This window comes from Mastigoproctus giganteus, chromosome 5, assembly GCF_048544385.1.
Source record: "Mastigoproctus giganteus isolate SK-2022 chromosome 5, ASM4854438v1, whole genome shotgun sequence".
In the NCBI taxonomy this organism is placed as follows: domain Eukaryota; kingdom Metazoa; phylum Arthropoda; class Arachnida; order Uropygi; family Thelyphonidae; genus Mastigoproctus; species Mastigoproctus giganteus.
In genome coordinates, this window is record NC_143579.1 from 86,253,313 (window position 1) to 86,272,535 (window position 19,223).

Here is a 19,223-nt window from a genome sequence, read left to right on the forward strand (position 1 = left end):
TGTCGGTTTAACTTCTTCAGTATGAAATTGGTGTTCAGGGGTAACTTGTTCACAGTCAGAGTCACAATCTTTTTCGCATGGTTCTCCCACCATGTTTGTATCCATTTCGGATTTTCGAAGTTTTCCGGATTAGTGAGGTCTAGCTGCGTTATTTTGTTTGAGGGCTCTGAGAGCTGTTGGAGGATATAAACCACTAGTCCGTGAGTATATTTGTTGCCGTGTGATCTGTAGGCGAAGATTTGGGCTCTTCCCCACTGGCAGTATGGGGTGGGGGGGAAACGGCCTGGTATATAAGTGGCCCTAGGAAAACGGGGTTAATTTCTCTGGGGATTTTTCTTGGCGCCGATAACATTGGTGACATCAGTTTTTGCACTACATGTATATTTGCTAAGATCCATTCTGTTCACGGTATGTCTATTGCAGAGAGGGGGAAGACACAAAATACATGTTTCACTAGCACAGTAACGGTAATTCAGCACAGATGATGGAACGCTCTTGCAGCTCGGGTTTGGCACAAGTTGGGGCACCTCCCCAGTCAAATGCAGGGTATTTACGTGGACGCTGATTTATATTGGCGCCTCTCTATATCCTTGCTGCCAGCCACATGGTGACCACTGCAGTCTCACAAACAAAGGATACAGATGAAAACGCAAATAGCCTGCTAAATTCCCAGTTGAAATTTAAAAATTTCTTACCATGAGAGTCCACTAGTTAACTTCTTTAGGTGAGAACACTTTTTATGGCAATAACTATAATTAAAACGCATATTTAAGCACATTTTTCTTTAGCGTTGATTAGCATGTCCGACTAGTAGGGCAGCCCTCTGTCGTACGATTGATTGACCTGTGCATTTCAAATGTTATATATCTATGGTCGGAAGTCGACCATCCCTCTTGAACCGCCCAGTCCGAGAATTAGCCCGCCAGCGAGTATGTGGAGAGCATTATGTCTATTATTGCTTCCCAGAATGTACTGGAGAAGGTGGGGAGATGAGTGGGCAGGTTTAAGGTAGCATGCTGGGCATTTGAGAGTTATTCCTCCAGCCGTTGGCCGTTCCTCGTGCCTTGACAGTTTTTTTTGTAGAAATTTGTCTCTATTGAGGTTGTACTTTTTAGGTAGCATACCCATAGTCAATTCTACTTTGGTAATTGCTCTTTGCTTTCATGCATGTCGGATATTTAATAGCGCGAATGCAGTGGGAAGGGTCGATATTTTGCGCCTTACCGTTCGCGCATACTGGGTCAGTCAATATTTTGAGCCTTACCGTTCGTGCACACTGGGTCATTCGATATTTTGAGCCTTACCGTTCGTGCATACTGGGTCAGTCGACTTGTAATTGTTCGGGCATGCTTTAAATCATTGTCCCTCTCTGCACTGTGCACGCAGATGGGGAGTTTTCGTGCAAATTAGCAATAGTATTAGAAAGGGCACATGACGCAAGAAAGCAAGCTTATATAGCATCAACCGAAAAAAACAAACAAACATACACACATTTCTCATTTCACACATTCACTCGCTCCAAATGTTTGTCTAATTCTGCCTTGAATCTGTTTAAGCTATCGACTTTTACAACCACAGATGGAAGTTTCTTCTAGCAATCAACCAATCGCTGGTTAAAGGCAAACTTCCGCACATCAAACCAACAACTGTCTTTCCTCAATTTGAATTTATGCCCTCTCAGGCGGTTAGTTTGAGGAAGAAGAAGAAGAATCCCATCAGCATTGAGCATGCTCAAACCATTCAAGACTTTATACACCCCAATCAGATCACCTCGCAGGTGCCTAGTCTCCAGACACTGTAATTTGCAAAATCTAAACCTTTCTTCGTAAGAGCAATCCTTTGATCCATTCACTAATCTTGTTGTCCTTCTCTGGACTCGTTCCAACAGCTCTACACATCCTTCTTAAAATGAGGCCTCCACACCTGTATACAGTACTCAAGGTGTGGCCTGACCATTGCCTTCTTATACAAAGGGATAATCACCTCCTTATCCCTGCTAGAAAAATTCCTGTATATATCATTGAAAAGACACCATGAGCTACTCTTACAGACCGTCTGCACTGTTCAGAGAAATTCATATCTGCCTGCACAATTACCTCCAGGTCCATTTCATTCTCTACCACTGTCAGTGTGATACCACAGAGTTGATACATTATTCTGGAATTACTGCTTCCCATATGTAGTACTTTACATTTATCAAGGTTAAACTTCATTTGCTACCTCTCAGCCCATCTGCTCAAGTTTTCTAGATCCTTTTGCAGCAGTGTACTATTCTTAGTGTCATTAACAACCTTGCCAACCTTCGTATCATCTGCAAACTTGGACATTAAGCCTCATATACCATCATCAATATCAATTAAATACAGAAAACAACAATGGACCCAACACTGAACCCTGGAGGACTTCACTAATAACATTAGTCCACGAAGAGCATTGTCCATTGATTACCATTCTGTCTTCTCCCAATCAACCATCCCTTTATCCATACCAGAAATTTGCCTCCAATACCGCAATGCTCCAATTTGTGCAGCAGTCTTCCATGTGCAACAGTATCAAAAGCCTTTCTAAGATCCAAATATATGATATCAAAATTATTCTTTGCATCCGGTTCCTCTGTGACTACATCATAGTATCCAATCAAATTGATCAGACAAGACTTCCCCTTAACAAACCCATGCTGTGTCCGAGCTATAATTGAAGTCTTGTCTAGATGATCCTGCAGTGCTTCTTTAACCAGTGCCTCCATTAATTTTCCTGGAACAGAAGTTAAACTCACAGGTCTATAATTACGTGTGTCAGCCTTTGATCCTCCTTTGTGAATTGGGGTCACATTTGAACTTCTCCAATCCATGGGTACCTTCCCCAGAGTCCAAGGAAGCTCTCATAATTATGGCTAAGGGTTTGCTTACTTCATTTGCTGCCTCCTTTAATATACCTAGATAGATTCCATCCACCTCTGGTGCCTTTCTTATGTTTATCTTCAACAATTTCTCCTCCACTTTACTCTCAGTCATTAAAAGATTATCGAGCTTATTGCCACCGAGATTTAATACACCTCTGGCATTCCCCTCCCTGAATAACTCCTCATGTCTGAATGTAGATGCAAAATATTCATTTAGTTTGTTAGCTACCTGAGCAGGAACATCAACAGTTGTACCATCGATTTCAAGTGGAGCGATCTGATTCATCCCCTTCCTTCTAGAGTTTACATAAGTAAAGAACCCTTTGCTGTTTTTCTTTGCATCCTTTGCCAAAGATTTCTCGTAATCTGCCTTTGCCTGCCTAATCTCCTTGGTGAGAAACCACTTTTTTTAAGGTTCTGTGTCACCTGTTAATTTTTATGTATCCCATGCATTTTTCTTCCCTGCCATATGTCTCATTAGTTCATCTAACATCCATTTAGGCTTAAACCTTGAACAATATTTCTTAGTTGGTATGAAAAGCCTAGTAGCTTCCAGATTGTTGTTTAGCATTTAGCATTAGCATTAGCATTAGCATTAGTAGAGGCATTTGATGCAAGAAAGCAAGCTTATGCAGCATCAGCCAAAAAAAAAAAAAAAAAAAAAAAACCTACTTCCACTTCACCCCTCTATTCATTCAAAATACCTGTCCAGCTGAGCCTTAAACTTATTTAGGCTATCAACCTCCACCACAAGCGATGGAAGTCTGTTCCACCAACCAACCACCCGCTGGCTAAAGGCAAATTTCCGCACGTCTATCCTACATCTGTCTTTCCTCAATTTGAATTTATGCCCTCTCAGGTGATTTTTCTGAGCTAGAGGAAGAATCCCATCAGCATTGAGCATGCTTAAACCATTCAAGGCCTTATACACCTCTATCAGATCACCTCGCTGGTGCCTAGTCTCCAGACACTGTAATTTGCAAAATGTAAGCCTTTCTTCGTAAGAGCACCCCTTTGTTCCATTCACTAATCTTGTTGCCCTTCTCTGTACTCGTTCCAGCAGCTCTACATCCTTCTTGAAATGAGGTCTCCAGACCTGTATACAGTACTCTAGGTGTGGCCTGACCATCGCCTTATACAATGGAATAATCACCTCCTTATCCCTGCTGGAAAAATTCCTGTATATCATTGACAATACTCCATGAGCTACTCTTGCAGCCCGTCTGCACTGCTCAGAGAACTTCATATCTGCCTGCACAACCACCCCCAAGTCCCTTTCATTCTCTACCACTGTCAGTGTAGCACCACAGAGTTGATACGTTGCTCTGGGGTTGCTGTTTCCCATGTGTAGTACTTTACATTTGTCAATGTTAAACTTCATTTGCCACCTCTCAGCCCATGTGCTCAACCTTTCCAGATCCTGTTGCAGCAGCATAGTGTCAGTAGTGTCCTTGACAACCCTGCCAACCTTTGTATCGTGTGCAAACTTGGACATTAAGCCTGATATACCGTCATCAATATCATTTATAAATACAGAAAACAATAATGGACCCAATACTGAACCCTGGAGGACTTCACTAATAACATTAGTCCACGAAGAGCAGTGTCCATTGATTACCACTCTCTGTCTTCTCCCCCTCAACCACCCCTTTATCCATAGCAGCAATTTGCCTCCAATGTCACACTGCTCCAATTTGTGTAGCAGTCTTCCATGTGCAACAGTATCAAAAGCCTTTCTAAGATCCAAGTATATAATATCAAAGTTATTCCCTGCATCCAGTTCTTTTGTGACTGCATCATAGTATCCAATGAAGTTGGTCAGGCAAGACTTCCCCTTAACAAAACCATGCTGTGTCTGAGCTATAACTGAAGTCTTGTCTAAATGATCCTGCAGTGCTTCTTTAACCAGTGCCTCCATTAATTTCCCTGGAACAGAAGTTAAGCTCACAGATCTATAATTACTTGTGTCAGCTTTTGATCCTCCTTTGTGAATTGGGGTCACATTTGCACATTTCCAGTCTATGGGTACCTCCCCTGAGTCCAAGGAAGCTCTCATAATTATGGCTAAGGGTTTGCTTACTTCCTTTGCTGCCTCCTTTAATATAACTGGATAGATCCCATCCACCCCGGGTGCCTTTCTTGTGTTTATCTTCAACAGTTTCTCCTCCACTTTACTCCCAGTTATTTCAAGATTCTGTAGCTTACTGCTAGAGTTGAATACACCTCTGGCATTCCCCTCGCTGAATAACTCCTCATGTGTGAATGTCGATGCAAAATATTCATTTAGTTTGTTAGCTACCTGAGCAGGATCATCAACACTTGACCCATCAATATCAAGTTGACCAATCTGATTCATCTCCTTCCTTCTAGAGTTTACATAAGTAAAGAACTCTTTGCTGTTTTTCTTTGCATCCCTTGCCAAGGATTTCTCGTAATCTGCCTTCGCCTGCCTAACCTCCTTTGTAACTTGGTTGCATATCAACTTGTATCTATCATAGGCTTCTGTGTCATGTGTTAATTTGTATGTATCCCATGCATTTTTCTTCTCTGCCATATGCCTCATTAGTTCATCTGACATCCATTTTGGCCTAAACCTTGAACAATATTTCTTAGTAGGTATGTAAAGCCTAGTAGCTTCCAAGATAAGTTCTTTGAATGCTTCCCATTTTGAATTTGCTGTTTATAACATCATGAGTTGGTCCCACTGTATAGAATTTAAATACTGTCTCAGTCCATCGTAGTCGCCTTTACGGAAGCAATAACCCTTCCCTTTACCCCTAATGGTAGTTACCTCTTTGAGTAAATCCCACTTCAGCACACCGTGATCACTGCCACCTAGTGGTTCATTTATCTGCAGATTCTTAATGCATGAAGAATCACTGCTGATAATCAAATCAAGAGTATTACTCCCTCTAGTTGCCTCCCGAACATGCTGATGTAGAAAACAATCATCCAATAAATCCACAAAAGCCCTGCTAGTGTGTGAGTAACCAGCCCCCAAATTCCAGTCAATATCTGGGAAATTAAAATCTCCCATAATAAGACACTCTGATTTACTGGCCCACTCTATTTCCCTGTACAGTTCCTTATTATACTCATCAGAGTCATTAGGCCTATAGCAGACTCCTACTCTCAATTTTGATCTCCCAATGTTTATGCCACACCAAACTGACTCGACACTGCACTGTCCAGCGATGTCGACTGGCTTCACTTCCTTGGTTTTTATGTGTTTCTTAACTAATAGCATAACCCCTCCCCCCTTCCTATCCTGTCTATCCTTTCTGTAGACGTTGTACTCCCCAAATTGCAGTTCTGCATCCCTTATATCTGTGTGACACCACGTTGTTGTTGTTGTTTTTTATTTGGTTTTTAGGGGCATTAGCAACTAAGGCCATATTGCTCCGGGATATCCGGTGGTCATTCCCTGACCTCTCCACATCCTCCGTATTTGGTGGTGACGGGTTCGAACCCCGGTCTAATCAAGAAGCATGTGCTATGCACTGCTGCTCCTTCTCATCTGGCTACGGAGGTGCCTAGCTTCCAGATTAATTCTTTGAATGCTTCCGCTTTGAATTTGCTATTCGTAACATCATCATCAGCTGTATAGAATTTAAATACTGTCTAATTTAAAAAAATTTAAATACCCCATATAGAATTTAAATACTGTCTCAGACCACTGTAGTCACCTTTACGAAAGCAAAAACCCTTTCCATTAAACCTGATGGTAGTTACCTCTGAGTAAATCCCACTTCAGCAAACTATGATCACTGCCACTTAATGGTTCCTTTATCTGCAGATTCCTAATGCATGAAGAATCACTATTGATAATCAGATCAAGAGAATTACTTCCTCTAATTTCTTCCAGAACATGCTGCTGTAGAAAACTATCATCCAATAAATCCGCAAAGTCCTTCCTAATGTGTGAGTGACCAACCAACAAATTCCAGTCAAAATCTGGAAATTAAAATCCCCTATTTTAAGTTACTCTGATTTATTGGCCCACTCTATTTCTCTACACAAGTGCTCATTATACGCATCAGATTCATTTGGCCTATAACATACACCTACTCTTATTTTTCCTTTCCCAGTGCTTATGTCACACCAAATAGACTCAACGTTGCATTGTCTGCCAACATTAATTGGATGCACTTCCTTAGATTTTATGTGTTTCTTAACTAACAGCATAACCTCTACTCCCTCCCTGTCCTGTTTATCCTTTCTGTACACATTGTACTTCCCAAATTCCAATTCTGCACTACTTAAGTCTGTGAGACACCACGTCTCTGATATCCCAACAATTTCTGCCTTTCATGTCTTGAGTAGCAATTCAAGCTCATCAAATTTATTAACTATACTCCTAACATTGGTGTACATGCAAGTATACATGCACCAGATTCTACTCTTATTATTATTATTATTATTATTATTATTATTATTATTATTATTATTAGCTATATGGTGCAAGGAAGCCTGTGGCTCATGCTGCACCAGGAAAAAAAAAATTCCCGAGTTACCTTGAGAGAGAGAGAGAGTCATAAGTAGACGGAAATCACCAAGAAAGAGAAGAATGAAGATATCCACTCAGGACCTTGGGTGTGTGCCAAGCCCATACTCACCAGATGTTGAGCCCGTGGGGTTGTTTTAGTTACCCTATGTTAACTAGTATGGGTTGTATGGGTTGTATGCAAGGGCGGACTTTGGCCTAGGCAACTGCCTAGGACCCGTAATTTTTTGGGTCTTAAAACGGTTTTATTATACATTATTTTTAGTATAAATTTTTATAGGCGAAGGGCTGTTTTTAGCTTTCAACATAATACAAGACCTGTATTTTTATATTTAGTAATAGAAGACCTTTTTTAACACATTCAACTGTGGCCTCCATTACAATTTCTGAAAGGTGGCAACCCTAGGTGACGCCTGAGATTCTTGCTTAAGATTCTTCCTTAAAGAATTTTCCTTAGATTTTTCCTAAAAATCTTGAAAAGATTTTTCCTTAATCAGCCACTGGTATGCCGAAATGGGTTGTATGCCGAAAACGGCAGCATTTAAAGCACGGGGACCCAACCACGTGCTCCCTAAAGCGGTGGCTGTTCCAAAGAAGGTAAATCCTGTTTTTCTTGGAGATGGAATTCCAGGCTGATGGCGCAAGCTCGACTACGCAGTTGGTAGAATTCCCTGATTTGGATTTAGTTTGGTACTTAGGTGTAATTAGGCCAGTGGGATCCTCATCTGGAAGAACTTGCAGTAAGTTTCTTTGGTATAGTCCTTCTCTTAGTGCTGTTGGTTCCATGCCTTGGTTATATCCCAGGGCCTCACATCTGTTGGGTATGGGCTTGGCAAACCCAGCGTCCTGAGCTGGATATCATCATCCTTCTCTTTCTTGGTGATTTCTCTCTCTCTCTCTCTCTCTCTCTCTCTCTCTCTCTCTCTCAGGGTAACTTGGGAATTTCTTTTGGCTGGTGCAGTATAAGCCTCAGGCTTCCTTGCATGATATGGCTAATAATAATAATAATAATAATATCAAAAATTATAATTGATGGGCCCTTCTTACAAAGAGCTTCTGCTGTTAACCCTAAAGTAGGTATCTTTGTATTATTAAGAATATTAGCTGCCTCTTCTTTGGTCTTACTCTCAATTATTATCTCCCAATATTCCTGATAGATTTAATTCTGGTATTCTTGAAATTAGATGTTAAGTTAGACGTAACTGTATCTTTCACTTCTTCACCGGTATGTAGGGTGCCTGGCATGGCGGGCTTGAGAACCACTAAGTTTGTCCTTGGAAGGAGAGTTTTCCGCTTCGCTGTCACCGTGTTGCTTTTATTTGTCTGTTGATTTCGGTTGTTTGTGTTCGTCAGCGCTTCTGCATATGTAGGGACGCGCTGTTGCATTTCATTTGCCCCACACTCCATGAAGGCCTCCAGCTTTGCTGTGGCCTTCTCATAGTCGAGGTGTGTTTATAATAGGACTGTTTCCAGTTTATTCCAAATAGAGACTGTTTGTCCACAGAGGCCTATTGATATACTGCTGCTTGGATCTTTGAGTAAGTCTTCAAGGGCGGTTCTGAGTGCAAGGGTCTTTTCCAAGACAGTGACCTCTGGCAGTGAGGGGTACAGGGGTGCATTAGTCTCTTCTTGTTTAGTTTCCTCACTTAAATCCCCATGTATGGCAGGGTCATCTCAGACTCTTTTCCCTTTATGATTTTAGCGCTGTCAGTTTTTTTATTTTTTCCTTTGGAGCCTGGTGCAGGCCTTATGTCCTCACGCTTCTTTTGGAGATCAATAATCAGGGGAGCACTATGAGAGGTCACCTGTGACGCAGGAGTTTGTTTATCTCTGCTTCCTTGATTTTCTTCCGGCATTTGAAAAATTTTCGGATTACCGAACTAGTGTGGATAAACAGGGGCGATGTGCATAGGAGAAAAGGTCTGTCGAGTTGGTGCAGATTACAGTTTGCCACAAATCCGAAGCTAAATTTGTTGCGATTTAACAGTCTCGCGAAGCTTTGCAAGGTCAGTGAAAATTCGAGCTTTTTTCTTACTTCAACGGTCTTCACCAGCCAAGTAAAGAAATAGATTATCTTCTTAATAATAGATATAACTAATCCTTCACAGAAAAATCCACCAGGTGCCCCCAAAGGTTCAGTGGTGGCCATCGAATTCCCTTCAAACAGAATTTAGATGGGGAAGAAGCAATGGTAGCCAGAAAAATAATTCTATTAATTTCGGAACACAAGCAATATAACACGTATATTTCCATAAAATTCATCTGAAACAAGAAAACAATATATACATCTGGTAACCCACAGAGTGTTCTATCCGTGTACAGTTCCTCAGAAGTTGTTCCTAAGAAGCAAGGTAATTAGTTATTTCATGTACGAAAATAAAACAACATTTCTACAGTAAGTGGCAGCTGTGTTGACCATGTAAAAGTACATGTATATACAAGTCAAACAGAGAAGTTAAGCCAAAACACGATTTTAACAGTTTTGAAAATTGCAAAGTACAAGGCAACCACCTAGAAAAATCATAAACAAACTATATCTATGAACTCACCCATACTTTATAAATTTTAATTGAGCAAACACATAACATGAGGTGGTCACTAAACAAGATATAAATAGAATAATCCAAGAGCTAACTGAGAAAGCTACACTATACATCAAGGAGCACCATCACTTTTAGGGAGTAAGTGTTCATTGTCTAACGGCCCAAGGGGTTCCCCCCATCTCCATGTTGTGTACTCTGTTTGTGAAACACAGAACACTGTGAAGGCCAGAGATTTTAAAAAGTGTAAGGTACATGTTTATGTTGTGTAGTGTCATGTTGTGTTGTTCCTCTGACCTTTTAGCCGTTGGGCCCCTAGTGGGATCCCCCGTTGCCCACACTTAACCTCGAGGAGGCAGGTCAGGCATAGAGGGATCGCATTAGAAGTAATTACTCTGGCAGGCCCTGCCACCTAATTTCCTAAGATTTCAGTGGCAAGGGCCTAAAAAAAAAAAAAATAAAATAAAATAAAAAAAAATAAAAAAATAAAATAAAAAAATAAATAAAAAAATAATAAAAAAATTACCAAAAATAATAAAAAAATAAAAAATCATTAAATAAATAAATAAATAAAATAATAAGAAAAAAAAAATAAAATAAAAAAATAAAATAAATTAAAAATAAAAAATAAAAAAAAATTATAATAAAATAAAAAATAAAATAGAATAAAATGCATATTTAGTTAGAGTAGGGGTGAAGACTGAGGAAGGGGGGGCACAGATAGAAATATGGGGATGATAGGGAAGGCAACCCCAGAAAGGTCAGTGGGGACTGGCCCCACCAGGAGAAAAAAAGGGGGTAGCAGGGAGGGGGAGGAGACAGAAACCCGTCCTCTCCCTCTCCCTACCAGGGGAGGGGGGTAAAGTGAACCAAGTTAGGGTACCTGGTTCGGAATGCTAGTTGGCCAAGAAAAGAAGTTGACATCTAATGGCATGCCGGTGGCATTGTCAGTCTTTATCTAGGAGATTGTCTTATTGGTCACATCCGTGAGAGACAAGTCCAGAAGTATAAGAACCTTTTGTCTTTCTTAGATTGTCTTAATTTGTGGGTTGTCTCTATTCAAAGGTAGTTATTTGGTAGTTATCTTTGGTGGGTGACATTTTGGAGAATGTATAGTAGTTCACACCAATGATGGTAATGCTGGTCAAGTTTAGCTGCCTGGTTCCAGTACCATAAGGGTCCCTGGGTTCATTTAGTAGAGGGTTATCATGTTGCTGCAATTAGTTGTCTTCTCCTCAAGAAAAGCTGCTGTGCGTAGTTGGTGAGAGCTTGATACTCTTCCTTAGTATCCAGTAAGTGGTTTTCTTTGCCTTTTGGTATATAAGTCAGCTTTGTGATAAGCTGGCAGCGGAGGTCATCGTAGAGGGGGCACTCATGCATGAGGTGATCCCAGTCCTCAATTCCTCCACAGGCGCATGTTGGGTCCTCTTCTAGGCCAAAGGTTGTTAGTTTTGCCTTTATTGAACCATGGCCAGTAAGCAAATACGTGGCATACAGGCCTGGAGAAAACCATAATGGGGATTTTGGATAGATTCTGCTAACATCTGGGATGAATCTCCTGGTGATTTCCCCCTTGGTTGAATTTGTCCACCCACTACATGTGTGCTTGAAGTCTCCTCTTCTCAAATTTTTGGTTGTTGGCACTTTTAGGGAGTATGGAATAGTCCAAAGTTTTAAGGGTATGACTGGATTTAAACCCACCAGGTGCTAGTATGTTGTATTCACTATGGACGGACTTCTGCTTCACCGATTAAAATCTGAATTTCCAGGAAAAACATATATTGAAAAAATCGATTTTTATAACATAGTTTTGATTTCTGTGAGTAATGTTGCTTAATATAATTGAAATAATTTCCTTACTTACAGAAAATCAAAATAATGGACACTCTTCCTCTTCCACGAATCCAGGATGATGATGAAGTGCTAGTTGAAGTAGCAGCTGCAGGAGTTGATATCTTGGATCTTTGGATAGCACAAGGATATGGAAGAGTTTTACGCCGCCATTTGAATAGATTCAGAAATGTAAGTATTTCCAAAAGGAGAAAACTGATGTATGTTAGTAATGTACTTTGGAGATAACACCTTAGTATTATATTGGCTAAATGATGAAAGGAATCAGAATTTTTCTGCATCTGCCAAGAAAAAAAAAAATTCTATTATTTAAACTTCCCTGTCGCCAAAAAAGTTGCCTATCCAATTCTGCTTTGAACTTGACCAAATTATGAACCTTGACCACTTTTACAGAAAATTCATTCCAATGATCTACAACACACTATTATATTTAGAATACTCAAGAATTACCTAATCTATTATATCTTTAAACTGCATGTGTTTTTCAATCGGTTTGCCAGTTTTGCTGGACGAAAAACCAGAGTTTCGGGGACGTGGGAAGAACCTTGTTATATTTGTTTGAGACCAAATAACTCGTCTCTTGTATTATATTCAAGGAGTGAAAAAGTCCATAAATGTCCCTCGCGTCATTGACGGGATTCAAATTCAGGTGATCTACAACACATCGCCAGAAAATAAACCTTGAGACTCGGCCTTCTGTTACTCCCAAAAATTTTGTATTTGTGCACCCTGATTCTTCTCTCTTCTATTAGTGAAAATATACCTCCTTCGTTCATTTCACAGATTCCCTTCCTTGCCTTATATCAGTTTCCCCTTAGATGTCTGGTACAAATCTTTGCAGCGTTCACTTACTGAAACGTTCCTAATATGAACATCTGGTTACCCTTCTCCAAACCTTTTCTACAAGTGTAGGCTGCAGACCTGAACACAATATTCTAAATGCAGTCTCACAATCACACTATTGAAAGGGATAATGACATCCTTTTTCCCACTTGCGAAGGTCCTATACGCATATCAGACAAGGACACCATGCCTTCCTAGCAGTCCATACTGTATGGAAACTTTTATCTCACTGAATCGTAACCTTTAACCCTTTTTTGTCCTAGACCACTTTTAAATCCACTCCTCCTAGCTTATAATTAGCTCTTATATTTCAGTTACTTAGGTGTAACACCTTACATTTACAACCATTAAACTCCGGCTGCCATTTTTCAGACTATGCAACCGAACGAGTCATTTGTTAGCAAATGGCATGGTTCTGGTCATTCACTATCCCTCCTGCCTTTAAATCATCAGCAATTTGACAACTTCCCCTGTACTCTCTAATCAGTATAATTAAGTAAGATGAAAACAGAAGTTTTTATCTTACTTAATTAAACCCTCCACTTGCTACACTGGTTCTCCCTGAGCTATATACATTTATCAATACTCTCTGTCTCCTATCTTTTAGACAGCATTTTATCCAACGAAGAAGTTTGCCATTAATCCAAGTTTGCTCTAGTTCACAGAGTAGCCTTTCATGAGGAAACCATATCAAAAGCTAAACTGAAGTAAAGGTTATTGATATCAAAATTATTTTTCTTGTATCCAACCGTTTTATGATTTTTTAATAATTAACTAGATTGGACAGGCATGACTTCCCTTTCATGAACCCATGCTGCGATCCTTGAAGAGTATTGAGATGGTCCAGTATTATAATCGTCATCGGAGATATGACTTTACCACAACTAAAATATAACTCAATAATCCCGTCGATGACGTGAGGAACTTTAATGAACTTTTTTCACTCCATAGCTGAGTTAATTGGTCTCAGGCGTAGATAGCAAGGTTACTGGGGTTTTTCGTCCAGCAAAGCAGACAAATCGACCATATAACACATGCAATTAACAGACATAAGACATACAGCACCGCAGATGAATTTAATTATTCGGGTGGCCTAAAAATAATAGTTTTAGTTTCGTTTAGTCTATAAAAAATGTCATACTAGGATCACCTGGACATTAGTGCAACTACCAAAGTGTATGAGTTGTGTGTGTTACTGGTCTATTTTTCTTTTTTAACTGTACGAAAAACCAGACTTTCTGGGGGACTTTACGCCTGAGGCTGACTAACTCAGCCACACGGTGAAAAGGCCCATAAAAGTTCTCGCCTCATGAACAGGATTCGAACCCCGGCATTTTCCACCTGGTGACAATGCCACTGACTACCCCAGCACTCTAGTCTATATTTATCCACTCTATCTTTCACATAGCGCTAATGTCTTTCTTATCCTTTGTGGATGGGGAAAATATTAGCTCTTTTCCAGTGGTGGGAGGGCGAATGATTTTGCTGGAGTCTAATAATGATCACGTTACTGCTTCAACAGGAATATACAAGCTTTTTTTGCTCTGGTTCATAGAATATGGCAGGGAAGAAATTTTGTGGGGTAGTTGTACCAAAGCTCTACACTGTAGTCAGATAAATATTGGTACTGTATATACACTCAGTGATAACTGAATTAAGAACACCTCATCCGTAATGGACTATGCTGCATAGCTTGCATCATAAAAAGCCGAATATCTTCGTACGATAAGGTAGTAGCAATTTGCATCTAGTCGTACAAGTCGAAGTGATAAAGTAGCAGTTATGGGATGTAGTAAAGATATCATAGATTGTCAAAAGCGCATGATTGTGGGAGATCGTGCTTTGGGTGCTTCCATGTCGGAAGCAGCACATCCGGTCAGTTGCTCTGTTCGACATCATTCTTGCTGGCAAGAATGATGTCGAACAGATTAACCACCTCTTGCCGAAATGTAAAAGAAAAACAAGGTGAATTTTCGTGGTGAAGGATGGGAGCAGCGCGTTGTACGGGCTCAATGGCGGGTCACTGTGCGACAGTTGACATCACTGTACAATATGGGATATGCAAGGACAATATCCCAAATGACAATGCAGCACACACTCTGATGTATTTGATTAATTGCGGTCTCCAGGATTTCTCCTATATGCCAACACTCTGATGTATTGGGGTCCACAGCAGGTGATGCAAGAGTCACTCCCTCTTCACCACTGATCATCATCGACGGTGAATTCTGTTGCATCAAAAACACGCTGGTTGGACATGGGAAGACTGGAAACAAGTGTGCTGGTTGGATGAGTCCAAATACCTGGTGCAGCATGCTGACAGATGCCTTCGTGTATGGTGGAAGCAACATGAATCCATGGACCCATTGTGCATGGTGTCCACTATCCAGGCAGGTAGCGGCGGTAGCTTAATATGGGGCATGGGCTGGACCCCCTGGCAAGAACTAGGACAGCTGGTATATATGGACCAACGTTTGACTGGTAAGATCTACTGGCTGCTCTCAGGAGACTAAATAAAGTTTTATATTAGGGTTACCTAGAAAGTCACTTGAACTACCCTTGTGTATTATGTGTGTAAAATGCGCGTGTTCTCTGGTCGACCAGCTTTTCTGGAAGAAAATCCCTATTTTTTCCTGGGAAAAAACCTTGCTATCTACGCTTGAGATCAACTAATCTAGCCACAGAGTGAAAAAAAGTTCATAAAAGTTCCTCACATCATTGACGGGATTCGAACCTGGGCTTTTTACATACAGTGTGGGGAGGACGGTGATGATACCACTGTGCTACATTCGCAAAAAGTTTTTTTTTTTTTTTCCTGACAGAAACTGGATCTTCCAATCTGGTAATGCGTCGTATCATCGGGCCCACATTCTGCATGAGTGGTTCGAAGAACACAGTGAAACATCACACATATTGATTGGCATCCAAATTCGCCTGACCTCAATCCAATTGAACGCCTGTGGGATATTTTGGAATGAGAAGTGAGGTGTATGGATAGGTAACTGTCATGGCGGACATGTTATTTTTAGCTCCTGTATTATCGTGTCAGAACTATGGATTTATTTTGTGTTAAAAGTGCAGTTTGTTATCAAATGGATAATTACAACTTGAGGATTCTGTTGGTGAGCATAGTTTTGTGTTATTAGGGCTCTCTTTCGAGTATCTTCCATTTTCTTCCCACCGCTATTGTCTTTGGTGGCTTGGCTTAGGCGCCATAGCCGAAGCTTTAGGGAGGTGGCCATTCCTTTGCCTGACCAACTATCCTATTCTATCCTTGCTAATTTGACTGGGGATATTTTTCCCCTTCCGTGACCTTGGATGGGCGTCGCATCGGAGCTACCAGTTTCACCGTGTTGTGCCTCGGGTGTTTACTTCCTTACACTTACTGTTGCCCAGTACCAGCAGTGCTTGTTTTAATAGCACACATGCATTGCAAGTTTTCACTGTTTGCATAAAGATCTACACCCATTTTCTGCCAAGGTCAGCTACCAGACTGCAAGAATCTGACTTGAAGAGTCTGTTCTCCTGGACTCCACGAAGACTGAAGAGGTTTCAAGATAAACTCTTCTTTTGTCTCAGTGTTATTACTTTTAGACATTAAATTTGCCCTACGCATATACATTTATTTCAGTTAACATGAATGATAAACAACCCTCTGCAGCTGATAACTTTCCTCCATTGCCATCTTCTGGTGAGATCTCAACACCTCTGACCCCTCAAGTGCCTTTGACTCAATCACTGGAACCAACTATTGCCTCTCAGGAAAGTTCATCTTCAAAAGGTGCTAATGATTCTCTTTCACAATCTATTCTTGACAAAGAAACTCAGAAGGATCTCCCTTCGAGTAATAAACTTTGAACTGCAGTTGCAAATGAGAAAAAAAATTTAACAAATGCTTAGGCTAGCGATCTGGTACAGAATGTTCTTACTTTATATGACATAATTGCAAAAATGAGATGAGATCTCTCTAGTTTCCTTTCTTACGAAGACAACAAGATTACCAAGCAATCAGGTAACACTATAATGGATAAATGGCAGAATTTGAAGACGGTTGCGACTTATCACCTTGTAGAGAACGAAAAGCTAAAGGTAGAAACATAGAAATAAATACAATAGCATTAGCATTAGTAGAGGCATTTGATGCAAGAAAGCAAGCTTATGCAGCATCAGCCAAAAAAATAAAAAAATAAAATAAAATAATAAAAAAATAAAATAAATAAACAAATAAAAAAAAATAATAAATAAATAAATAAAAAATAACCACTTCCACTTCACCCCTCTAGAAGGAAGGGGATGAATCAGATTGGTCCACTTGATATTGATGGGTCAACTGTTGATGATCCTGCTCAGGTAGCTAACAAACTGAATGAATATTTTGCATTGATATTCACACATGAGGAGTTATTCAGCGAGGGGAATGCCAGAGGTGTATTCAACTCTGGCAGTAAGCTAGAGAATCTTGTAATAACTGAGAGTAAAGTGGAGGAGAAATTGTTGAAGATAAATACAAGAAAGGCACCTGGGGTGGATGGGATCTATCCAGTTATATTAAGGGAAGCAGCAAAGGAAGTAAGCAAACCCTTAACCATAATTATGAGAGCTTCCTTAGACTCAGGGGAAGTACCCATGGACTGGAGATGTGCAAATGTAACCCCAATTCACAAAGGAGGATCAAAGGGTGACACAAATAATTATAGACCTGTTAGTTTAACTTCTGTATCTGGAAAATTAATGGAGGCACTGGTTAAAGAAGCACTGCAGGATCATCTAGACAAGACTTCAGTCATAGCTCAGACACAGCACGGTTTTGTTAAGGGGAAGTCTTGCCTGAACAATTTGATTGGATACTATGATGCAGTCACAAAAGAACTGGATGCAGGGAATAACTTTGATATATACTTGGATCTTAGAAAGGCTTTTGATACTGTTGCACATGGAAGACTGCTGCACAAATTGGAGCAGTGTGGCATTGGAGGCAAATTTCTGCTATGGATAAAGGGGTGGTTGAGGGGGAGAAGACAGAGAGTGGTAATCAATGGACACTGCTCATCGTGGACTAATGTTATTAGTGGAGTCCCTCAGGGTTCAGTATTGGGTCCATTATTGTTTTCTGTATTTATAAATGATATTGATGATGGTATATCAAGCTTAATGTCCAAGTTTGCAGACGATACGAAGGTTGGCAGGGTTGTCAAGGACACTACTGACACTATGCTACTGCAACAGGATCTGGAAAGGTTGAGCAGATGGGCTGAGAGGTGGCAAATGAAGTTTAACATTGACAAATGTAAAGTACTACATATGGGAAACAGCAACCCCAGAGCAACATATCAACTCTGTGGTACTACACTGACAGTGGTAGAGAATGAAAGGGACCTGGGGTTGGTTGTGCAGGCAGATATGAAGTTTTCTGAGCAGTGCAGACGGGCTGCAAGAGTAGCTCATGGTGTATTGTCGATGATATATAGGAATTTGTTTAGCAGTGATAGGGAGGTGATTATTCCCTTGTATAAGGCAATGGTCAGACCACACCTAGAGTACTGTATACAGGTCTGGAGGCCTCATTTCAAGAAGGATGTAGTGATGCTGGAACGAGTACAGAGAAGGGCAACAAGATTAGTGAATGGAACAAAGGGGTGCTCTTAAGAAGAAAGGCTTAAGTTTTGCAAATTACAGTGTCTGGAGACTAGGCACCGGCGAGGTGATCTGATAGAGGTGTATAAGGCCTTGAATGGTTTGAGCATGCTCAATGCTGATGGGATTCTTCCTCTTGCTCAGAATAATCACCTGAGAGGGCATAAATTCAAATTGAGAAAATACAGATGTAGGATATATACGTGAGGAAATTTGCCTTTAGCTAACGGGTGGTTGGTTGGTGGAATAGACTTCCATCCCTTGTCGTGGAAGTTGAAATACACGTATCAATCTTTTGGAAAGGGTTATAAATACATTTTCCGGTATAACAATAAATATGTCTTGTTTGGCCAAAAAACGTGTTCGTGACAGTTCCTCTACAGACAAATCTAGATTAAGACATGATGTGTCCCCTGCCCCTGTTATCACGGATGATTCAACTTTGCATGAAGACATTGCTACTGATACCGATCCTGTCAGGACCTTTGCTGATGCTGCCTGTTCCTCTGCAAATGTTCCTAAAGTGAAACCTGACAATGTCATAATTCTTAGAACTTCTAAAAACAGTGATTGTCAGTCAAGTGCTGACGTTAAGACATTATTGGTGGCCAAAGCTGTTAAATTGGATTTTAAAAATGTTATGATCAAGTCTCTTATGCTAGTGAGGAACAAAGGATTCTTGCTGTAAGCGGCCTCTAAAACAGATCTGGAGTGTCCCACTCAGAGTCTTTTACATCTGTAGGTATCAGCTCAGGTGTTCCTCTCAAGGGAAACCCCACTGTGCTGATTTTTGATGTCCCAATGGAATTGATATCCCAAGTACTCTGGCAAGCCCCACCGCGTATTTTCCAAGGATTTCAATGGTAAGGCCTACACACATATATATATATACATATATAATATTAAAAAAAAAAAAAAGTGGGGGGGGGGGGGGGGGAGTGAACACCAG

General features: G+C 40.5%; 1 protein-coding gene across 1 annotated transcript in view; it reads left to right on the forward strand.

The window, feature by feature from the left end:
• LOC150085540 (NAD(P)H oxidoreductase RTN4IP1, mitochondrial-like) overlaps positions 1 to 19,223 on the forward strand; it is a 181,424-nt gene that overhangs the window by 26,570 nt on the left and 135,631 nt on the right. The window contains exon 3 of the mRNA XM_090373329.1: positions 11,813 to 11,968. Within this exon, the coding sequence (XP_090229455.1) occupies positions 11,813 to 11,968 (156 nt within the window). The remainder of the gene's footprint in view (positions 1 to 11,812; positions 11,969 to 19,223) is intronic.